Source organism: Anomalospiza imberbis, chromosome 17 (assembly GCF_031753505.1).
Source record: "Anomalospiza imberbis isolate Cuckoo-Finch-1a 21T00152 chromosome 17, ASM3175350v1, whole genome shotgun sequence".
Taxonomy (NCBI): Eukaryota; Metazoa; Chordata; class Aves; order Passeriformes; family Viduidae; genus Anomalospiza; species Anomalospiza imberbis.
In genome coordinates this window covers 12,294,761-12,305,235 of record NC_089697.1, presented here as the reverse complement: position 1 = coordinate 12,305,235, position 10,475 = coordinate 12,294,761, and the positions used below count along the sequence as shown (strand labels likewise).

At 49.0% G+C, this 10,475-nt stretch overlaps 1 protein-coding gene across 1 annotated transcript; it reads left to right on the top strand.

Annotated features, from left to right (window-relative positions):
- Window positions 1-896: 896 nt before the first annotated feature.
- Window positions 897-10,475, top strand: TFAP2C (transcription factor AP-2 gamma). Its single transcript, XM_068208045.1, has 7 exons — window positions 897-1,195; window positions 2,406-2,882; window positions 3,068-3,119; window positions 4,538-4,760; window positions 5,384-5,502; window positions 6,831-6,972; window positions 8,718-10,475. The coding sequence occupies exons 1-7, from the start codon at window positions 1,148-1,150 to the stop codon at window positions 9,001-9,003; spliced, it is 1,347 nt and encodes a 448-aa protein (XP_068064146.1). The 5' UTR covers window positions 897-1,147; the 3' UTR covers window positions 9,004-10,475.

Below are 10,475 nucleotides of genomic sequence, written 5' to 3'. Positions count from 1 at the left end.
TTGTCTCCGCCACAATAAACAAACACTTGCTCCTCTCATGTAAATGAGCAGCGATCCGGATGCACCTTAAAACACTGGGAGAAGTCGTTGCTTTTGAAAGCGATGTTCATTTTGTCTGACACACATAACTGCATAGATCAAATGCCTGCAGAAAGGTAGCAATTTGGCAGGGAAGTATTTTCTAAGCTCAGATGAAAGTGTGCTCACGGCGTCCGAAAATGCCTGTCTCACCTCCCACCTGCTTCCCCAGCCCCGAGTTTGTGCGAAAAGATTAGACAGGCGGGATTTTCGTTAAAAAAAAAAAAAAAAAAAAAAAATAAAAAGAAACCGATGCAAGGAACCGGTCGCACAATTCACAGAGCTCCGGATCGGGGACGCTGAATCAGAGCTGCTTTACCTACCGGGGGTTCCACACCACTGCAATAATCTTGTCGGATCATTAAGTAAATTATACCTTAAACATTGGTAGCTTACAAGTTGTAATCAGTAATTCAAACTCTTGACAATTATGCAAATGAAACCCCAGCTGCGCTCGGACTTTCTCGCTTTCCCTACGAGGACTTTTTCCGAGTTTATTTCGCCCAAAAAACTGCCGGCCGTGGGGGCGGCGCACCGTGGGGTTTAGCGAAGTCCTTCCACGCGTGGAGGAGCGGGGAGCACCCGGCACTGCTCCCACACCGCCCAAAAATCGCGCAGCACGCGGGGGAGCCGCGGCAAGCCCGGCTGCAGCGGGGGATGCCCACGCGTGACCCCTTCCCCGCGGGGCAGCACCGGCCCCCCGCACCCCGAGGGGGCGGCGGAGGGGGGGCTCCGGCTCCGCGCTGCCCGCCCGCCCTCCGCGGCCGCGGAAGGAGTGGCTTGGGGCTGCGCGCTCCCTCCTGAGTGGCTGGCGGCCGCGGCGCCCGAGCCATCCCTGGGGAGGAGTTAGGATAATCCTATTGCCATTAAGGGCGTCTGGGCAGGGAAAAAAACCCCGAGTGACCACAAGCGCGGAGGGTTAGTCCGTCAGCTGCCTTCATGCCTGCCAACTGAGCTCCGTCCGGGGGGCCGCCGCTCTTCCCCAGCGCCGACGTGGATTTACCGCCCGTGGCGGGGGCTGAGCTGTTCTGTTCGCGGCACCGCGCACCTGGTCCGGACGCTGGACGCCATGTTGTGGAAACTAGCAGATAATGTCAAGTACGAAGAGGACTGCGAGGTGAGAGGCTGCGGGGAGGGGTCGCCGCTGGGGAACGGGGGTGCTGCGTGGGGCAGCGCGGGGCTCCGCCGCCCCCGGGCCGCGCTGCGCGCCCCGCTCGCTGCCAGCCCAGCCGCCTCCCCGCCGGGAGCGGCAGCGGTCCCTGCCCGAAGAGCCCGCTTTGCTTTTTTTTCTTTTCTTTTTTTCCTTTGGAGGTGCGAATTTTTATTTTCGTGTTTTTGTATTTTTCTATTTACCGAGTCTTTTGAACTCTCGAATTAAATGGGCCCCAGCTGGGAGAGCCGAGCTCGCATCCCGCATGGAGCAGCGCCGTGCGGGAGCGGGGGGACCCCGGAGCCGCGGGGCTGCCGGAGCGCACCGCACCGGGCGGGATGTGGAGGGGCCGGCAGGTAGCAGCTGCGGCGGGGTGAGCCGGGCAGGGCGAACTCTTCCTTCCCACGTTTTTTCTCCCCGGGAGCGGCTCCCACCCGCCGCGAGGTGCTCCCGGGTTTTGATCTCTCCGAGCTCGTCTGTGTCCCCCGTGCCCCCCCGGCTCCGCTGGTCCGCCTGCTCGGCTCCTACAGATTAGCTGCAGTCCCCGCTTCACGCTCCATTGGGACCCCATTCACCTCTTATTAACTAGCCCTGTTATTTTAATGACCGTGAAGCCAGAAGCTGCTAAATCCCTGGATCAGCTCAATGTAGACATTTCAACTTTGAGCACTGAGATTGGAAATCGGGGCAGAAGCAGCGACGGCACGGCTGGAGGCAGCAGCGCGGTCCCTCCCTGTCGGGCAGAGCCGGGAGCCCCGGCCCGGGCGCCCCTCGGGGGTGGGAAGGATGGCAGTGCCGGGGTCCCCATCGCTCCATTCCAGCCCCCCCCGGCCCCGCCGCCTCCCGCCCAGCCGAGGCAGCGCGGCGGAAACGCGGCTGCGTGTCTGATTTGAATTTTCCTGATTTTAATGATTCCTCCGCTGACTTGCTCAAGCGGGAGAAGGGTTGGTCTGGTGTAGTTGCGATGAGGAAAGCAGCGCGAACTGGTTTGTAACCTCTTTCCTGGGAGTGGGGCGGATTTCTTCGGCGAAGTGCCTTGAAAACACCAAACTCCCAGGGCAGGAGCGGGGCGGCTCTCGCTCTCCTCTCCTTCCCAAGTGCCACCACCCGCGGCCGCCGTGTCCCCCGACCCCGCTGACGGCCGCCCCGTTGTTCCCCACCCCTGTGTGCTTTCCAGGACCGGCACGATGGCAGCAGCAACGGGAACCCGCGGCTGCCGCACCTCTCCGCCGTCAGCCAGCACCTGTACAGCCCGGCCCCGCCGCTCTCGCACTCGGGCGCCTCCGACTTCCAGCCCCCCTACTTCCCTCCCCCGTACCAGCCGCTGCCTTACTCCCAGTCCAGCGACCCCTACTCGCACCTCGGGGACCCCTTCTCCATCAACCCCCTGCACCAGCCGCCGCCGCCGCCGCCCAGCCAGCAGCAGAGCGCTTGGCCGAACCGGCAGAGCCAGGACCCGGCGGGGCTGGCCCCGCACGGCCGCCCCGGGCTGGTGCCGCACCTCTCGGCGCTGGAGAGCGGCTCTGCCGGCAGCCGCCGGGAGACTTTCCGGCGCTCCGAGCTGCTGCTGCCCCACGGGCACGGGCTGGACGCCTCGGCGCTGGCCGATAACCTAGGCCTGCACGACATGGCTCATCAGATGGAGGAGGTGCAGGTAAGGAGCGGCCGGATCCCCCCCCCGCACATCCCATCCCCGTCCGTGCAGAGAAATCCTCATTTTCTCCCCTTCGCCCCTCAGGGTGCGGGGCCGCGGGGAGGGGGTGGGTTTCCCAAAAGCCGCCGGCTTCTCCCCTCTCGGCTCTTCCAGGTGCGAAACTTTCTCCCCCTTTCTCTTTCCAGAATGTGGAAGATCAACACTTACTAATGCATGACCAGACAGTCATTAGAAAAGGTCAGTAAGGTGGCACCGCAGTTTTACTTTCCCTTGTCAATAGTTAAAAGTTTCATGACGCACCGGTGAAGTGACGCCCAATTATTTTTTATCAAGACCGATCCTTTGGGATCGGGAAGGGCGGAGGAGTTTGTATTCCACTCTTTGTCGCTGGATTTTTCTAATGCTGTCCGAGGGAAGGTGGCGGCGGGGACAAAGTGCCCTGGGGTGTGAGACTCCTCCGGGGACACGGCTGTCCCCCCTCGTGTGCTCTTGTGTTATGGCCTTAATCGGAACCAGGACCTTGAACCGATTTTAATCTTTCCTGAAATACGTGTGTGTAAAGTGACACGGGCCTTTTCTTGTGTTTGTTTGGGTTTTTTTGTTGTTGCTAGCACTGGAAGATAGCTTTTTTTCCCTCAATTTTTTTAACCTCTTTACAAGGCTTGGGAAAAGACTGAGCTCGCTGGCAGAAGACTGTCTGGCTCTGTCTTAATCGAAATTGGTTTGTAGCTGAGGTTTTGAGGAAGGAGGAACACGTATTGACTCAATTTACAGTAATTTAGGGTTTTTTTTCTTTGCTTTTGTTTTTAAACAAATTTGTGCTTAAAAAAAATCAGAAGTTTCCTCTGAAGACTTCAAACAAATACCTAACTGAGGAAAAGCAGAAGTGTGTGTCAGAGCGCTGATTGCTGCCTTTAGCTCATGGGAGAATAATTTTGCTGTCAGATGCACCACTGACAAATCTTCCCCCTCCGGGAGTGGGGCCGACCTCGGCTCTTTAACCCTTTCAGCAGCAGCACTGGGTGAACTGGGCGGATTCGCGAGGGGTTGGGAAAGCCGGATCTGTGGTTTGCTCCTTCCAAAGCTTTTGTTGTCCCTCCTCACCTAAAGGCTGAAGTTCTTAACGAGGAGCAGCTCCTTACTTTCGGTTCTCCCCTGGGCTGCTGTCTGGTAGGAATTTGTTGGGATTAAATTCCAAAGGCGGTTTCTTGAATCTGCGTGTGCGAGGTGGAAGATGAAGCCCAGCAGGAGCTGGGAGGTTTCTCCCTGCCCTGGCTTGGGAAGAGTTTTGGCAGTGGCTGGAGGATGCTGATTTGGAGTCTGTTGTAGTATGGAGTTTTTGTGAGCACGGCTTGGCTACCTTGCAGCCCGCTGCTCCGGAGGTGCGGGGTTTGTGTGCCTGGACAAGCATTCGTGCTTGTGTTCGGCAGCTCCTTGCAATCCAGTGGCAAAGTCCAGCTGGTCGGGAATAGTTTTGGGGCCCTTTGGGTCCCTGTGCTGCAGATGGATGCTGGGGATGGGGGCCAGTGGCGTGAGCATTTAACACCAAACAAAATCCTCTCTCCCGGCTTATTTTTATAGAAAGAAAACTCACTTGCCACTTTGTATTTATTTTTCCCTTTTACAAAATCCTGCTTTCCCTCCTCCGCCCTCAGGTCCCATCTCCCTAACGAAAAACAGCGCTCTGAGCCTGCCCTGCCAAAAGGATGGATTAATCGGGGTGGTGATCAACCCCAACGAAGTGTTTTGCTCGGTCCCGGGGCGGCTGTCGCTGCTCAGCTCCACATCCAAGTACAAAGTGACAGTGGCAGAGGTGCAGAGGCGGCTCTCGCCCCCGGAGTGTCTCAATGCCTCCCTGCTAGGAGGAGTCCTGCGAAGGTAGGATGGGAGCCCTCCCTCCCCTGCCAGCCTCCCCCCGTGTGTGCATTTCCCTCCTTTTGCTGTGTGTGAGCAGCAGCCCTGCCACAGAGCCTTTCTGCGATTTTTGAGCAGCCCTAGGACGCTGAATCCTGATAGGCTTTGGAAATAAAACTTCTTTGCACTTCTGCTGCCTCTGGAGAAGTGCTATTAACAGCTCTGACAGCAATTCTCGTTCTCTGTTTAGAGCTGAGGTTTTGTCTCAAAACCAGCACGAGGAGCTGTCTCTGATTCCCAAAACCCTGTGGAATGATATTTTTAAATTAATTCTCATGGTCCTGATTAATCATTATGAGGACATTTTCCACATCCTTTTTTGCATACACTTAATTTGGTTTGTGATCATTCTACAACTGCTGGCTTCAGTGGTGCAGTTTGAAATATTTTGATTTTGACCTGCTGTGTTTCATCCTGGCTGGATTGAAATAGAGCATTTAAAAAGTAGGTCACTTGAAAAGAGCCTGTTTTTTATCTTCTCCCCACCCCAGTAGAACCCTATTGAATGTCAGTAACTGGAATTTCTCATCTTAAAAAGAAGTGTTCCCTGAAGATAAATAAGGCCATTTTTTCCTCTTTAATTACAGAGCCAAATCTAAAAATGGTGGCAGATCATTAAGGGAAAAACTGGATAAAATTGGCTTGAATCTTCCTGCTGGCAGAAGGAAAGCTGCAAATGTGACACTATTGACATCTTTGGTGGAAGGTCAGTCCCGAGCGTGTCTTAAAAATAAACTTTCTCCCCTTGTGCACAGCTTTTATCCTCTAGGCAAAGCATGGGAAGGTTAGAAAGTCCCTGAAAGTAATCTGGGTTTTTTGTTTGTTTTGAAGTGAGCGTGGTGGGGATGTTGCAGCACCTAAGGAAGGGCTGTGCTGCCTTTGAGGGGCTCTTGTCTCCCTTGTGAGCCCTGCTCACACAAACCCGGCCGCTGCTGCTCTTTCTGGCAGGGATGCAGAATTCCTGTGTGCCAGGATGTGCCAAAGGCACCTTTCTGGACCTTTCAGTCCAGTCCGCCTCCTGAGGGTTGTTCTGGGTTTCAGGAGGGCGAGGCAGGCAAGGCAAAAAGGGGTGAAACTCCTCGCATTAGTGAGTTTGGTTTCTTGTTGGGAAACTTTGGGACTCTGGGACAGCTGACTGCAGTCCTGCCCTACCTCAGCGGTGTCCTCAGAAGCTTTGCTAATAAACAAGCTTATAAAGTGAGATTTATAGCTTTTGACTTCCTGCTAGGAAACTGGAGCCCCTTTAATCTGGGCCTTGCTCTGTGGACCCTCTGTCAGTGAAGCTGACCTGAAGGGTGTGTGTACATATGTACGTGTGTGGTTTACATTTGGTGTTCCTGCTTCAAGCAGCTCCTGGTAGTGGCACAATTTAATAGGAATACAAGCAGCAGCTGAAATGGAAACAGTGAAAAATGATCTAGCAATACCTTCCTGCTGCTTATAATGCAGCAAGTTGCATTTAAAAGCTTTGCTTGGAAGTTTTGGAGAGCTGATGTGTGTGCACAGGCACATTGCATTGATCACACCAATCTTTTATTTTAAGCGTGATCAAATTGTTTTAATGAAAAAAAAAAAAAAAAGGTGACCTGGATATACACCTTGCAATTTGGTTTTCTGTCTGAAAATTCTTATGAAAAAATATTTCAAAAGCATACTAAACTGAAAGCTTTTATTATAATGTGAGATTAATTGGCAGGTATTTTTAAATATCAGTGGACAATTTGATCTTGACTGAATCGTGTTCTTTGCTGTGCAGTTATTCTGGATAGAGACAGGAATTTTTCTTTCTAGTATAAAAGCAAGAGAATTCTTTTTTGTGGCAGTCACCCTGTAAATCTATTTTTTTTCTTGATACAAACCTACAAAGAAACACTGATCCATCAAGTAAAAAATGGTAGTGAGTGATAGAACGGTGTCGCTTTCCAAAACAGAAATACACTTCAAAAATCCGCAGCGTTTTTTCCTTGATGTCCCTGATTTCCTTACAATAAATGATATTTTACAATTCAACAAGCCTTCCCTTTCACCACCCAGGTGAAGCTGTGCATCTTGCTCGTGACTTTGGCTACGTGTGTGAGACAGAATTTCCTTCCAAAGCAGTGGCTGAATACTTAACCAGACCACACATGGGCCGCAACGAAATAGCAAACAGGAAGAACATGCTGCTTGCTGCAAAGTAAGTTTTCAGCTTGGATTTGATTTCTTCTCCCCTTTTTCAACGTGTTTTTGTCTGACTGTGACTGTCTGCGACTGGGGGATAGTTTGGTGGATTTTTGTGTGCAATTTTAATTAGGAAGATGAAGCAATTCTTTTTATTTGGTTTTGGTTTGAATTCAGCTATGGCAGCAGTTTTATTTTAGTCTGAACCAATAATAAGGGTAACAGTCCTGTAGGTAACTAAAGCAGTTTGGACCAGTTCTGTTCAACTGCAGTAAAAACTTCAGGAAAGTCCTACACCAGGACAGCCCTAAGGAAAAGGTGTCCCTAGGTGTGACAGGGCTGAGGATGTGGAGAGCAGGTGTGTCCTGGGATGTGACCAGTGCCAGGACTGGAGCAGGGTTAGCTCAGCCCCTGTGTGCTCACAGCTGCCTTTGGCAGCAGCAGCTTCCCGTGGGACTCGGGGAGCCAGGAGCTGCTGGAGAGTCCCTTTTTCCCTGTTATGGCTGGAGATTTTTCTAGTACACTGGAAGCATCCTTTGGTAGGTGTGGAAAGTCCCTGTGCTTCAACAGATCCCTGTGACAAACCGGGGTGAAGGGGAAGGAAGGGGGAAGCAGAGGAGCTTTGTTCTGGCTGTTCTGCAGGCACCTTGTGCCTTGTGATGAACCCCATCCTGAGCAGGACCCTGGGTTGAGTTAAACTTATCTAAAACTGGTGTTTGGGAGTGCTCAGCATTCCCCTTTCCCCTGCTGAGCTCCTGTCCCAGACTCAGGTTTAGCAGAGCTTCAGTTCATGGTTTGTTCTGCTCTGAGATGTCTTCTGGTTTGGTGTCCATGGAATTCCCTGCTTTTGGCAGCACCCTCTCTCTGCAGTGGAGGTGAGAAAAACCTGCCTAAACTGCTGAGAAAGTTGCCCTGGCTTTGTGCTCATATCAGGAGTGCAAAACACACCCCTGGTGTTGAATCCATCCAGCCTTCCTTTAAAAGAGAGCTTCTTTTACAAGAATGGATCTCTTAAAAACTTTGAAATTTAGAAATCTAGTCTCCCTTGCCCATACTTTGAACATTGTGCTAATTTTTCCTGAGCACTCCTCCTGCTCGTGAGTATTTTCCTTATTGGCGTTGTTGCTGGCACTAATAAAAATCCTCTGGAAGATGTTTGTGATTGTGAAATTCTGATAAAGTGATGATTCTGTTAAGATTGCTCAGCTCCTGTGAAATCCCTTCAAGGGGACAGATTTACAAGCAGCAAACAACATATGCTGGAGCATTATTAAGCCCTCGTGTTTTGCCAGGCATATGTGTTAGTGTTTGCAGGATCAGGGCCTCGGCCTCCCTACATATACATGGAATATACACAACCAAATTAAATCTCCTCTTCAGCTGCTCCAGCCTTGCTGCACCACTCAGCTGCAGCTGGGAAAGTTCTCAGATAAACCAGCACTGAATTCCCACTCCCCACTCCAAATCTGGAGCAAATGATGCGGAGCCAGGCAGGCACCAGAGGCGCAGAATTTATTTTGCAGCGTGTTTTTGTGATGGGGATGCAAAAGAAGGTTCATCAGGAAGTGGTGCTAATAAACAAAAAATCTAGAAATCTAATTCAGTTTGAACATGATGTTAATTTATTTTTTTTTCTTTTGCTTTAATTTTAGACTCTGAATTTCTCATAGCTCCCGCAGCAATGCCAAATGCTCGATGCAGATCTCTTTGTTATTTCTGTTTATTTGCGTGGTGTAAAGCTGAGCCCTTTGTGTGTTGCAGGCAGATCTGTAAGGAATTCACAGACCTCCTCACTCAGGACAGAACTCCCCTTGGAAACACAAGACCCAGCCCCATCTTGGACCCTGGCATCCAGGGCTGTTTGACTCATTTTAGCCTGATCACACATGGCTTTGGGAGCGCTGCCATCTGTGCTGCCATGACATCCGTCCAGAACTACCTAAATGAAGCGTTAAAAATAGCAGACAAATCCTACATGAACGCTGGCGACCAGAGCCCCGCAGAGACCAACAAAACCATTGACAAAATGGACAAGCACAGGAAGTGAAAGGAAAACCAGACTTTACCCTTCCTCCTACACAGACTGATCTTCTTGCCAGGGGGGAACATAGAGATTTGGGTGGTTTTATTTTTTCTCTTTTTGGGTTTTTTTTTTCTTTTTTTTTTTTTTTTCTCCCCTTTTTTATTTTTTTAAAGAAACGAGGGGAAAAAGGGGAGGAAAAAAAAAAAAAAAAGTCATTCAGGATCTTCACTCCTGCTGGATCCGTGAGACAAGTCTTGCTGAAAGCTGCAGTATCCCTGTTGTGTGGAAGCAATTACCTGAAGATAAGTACTTGGGACAAGCGTATCGAATCCTTTGCTGTAACAGTGGTGCTATAAAGGGGGGGTTGATGGAATTATACGGAGAGATTTATTTAGATTCCTTTTCCACATCTCAGTATCTCGTGGGTGACCAGCTTCATGTGTAGTTTTTAAGGGACAGATTTTAGATGGAAGCCTGTTTTGCTCTCTGATACAATTTCAGGGGTTCATTCTCTCGAAATGCAACAGTAACAATAAAACAGTATTAAACAACGGTATAGAGATTTATGTACATTAAAATTTTTTTATAAACACCTGAAAATAGTAAGATTATTCTGTGGGTTTTTTTTTTAAATCTGTTTAGTTTCTTTTTTTTTTTTTTGGTTCTCTTCTACTTTTTTTTTTTCCTTTATTTTCAGATTAACATAGAGTACTAAAATCCTACTAGACTTAAGATGGCATTTGACATGCTAATTTTTTACAGAAATATTCAGGCTTTTAAGAACTGCAGCAATGTTGGCTGCAGTTTATATTCTCTTGGTATTTTTTTAACGGGGACTAGTTCAAAATGAAAATACTTTTAGAAAATTCACTTTCTGTGTCTAAGGATGTTGCAGCTTTATTCACATATTTATATTGTTTTTAAATTTGGGGGGGAAACTTGAAAGAATAGGCACATAATTTTTTTTCTTTTTTTACTTTTTTTTGCCTTCTAAGGCCAAAAAATACTTCCAGGGAGGCTTTATGTGTATTAAGGGAAGCAGTGTGTTGAATGTAAATATTTATTTATGTGTAATTTAATCGGATTTGTAAATAATGGTGAACTTTTTAATACTTTTTTTTATAAATGGGTTTCAAATTTTAATTTTGGTAAGTATTTCAAAGGTAATGGGTAAGCTAAACATATCTTTAGGTTTATGCACAGGTATGTTATACAGGGTATTTAAGACTTTTTTTTTTTTTAATCTCAATTCTTGCCACTGAAGATTAGATTTAATCTGAGGTGTTTGTTCACAAAGCAATAATTTTGTGCATCATTCACCTGATAACTGAGTAGACATGCAAAAAAAACCCCGAGTGTGTGAGTTGGTGTGTATGTGAGTAATGGAGGTTCTGAGCTATCTTCACATATTTGTAAATGTTCCCACTATAATTCTGATGTATATGATAACCATATAATAAAAGTATTCTGGCTAGAAGCATGGAATGTTTTGTTAA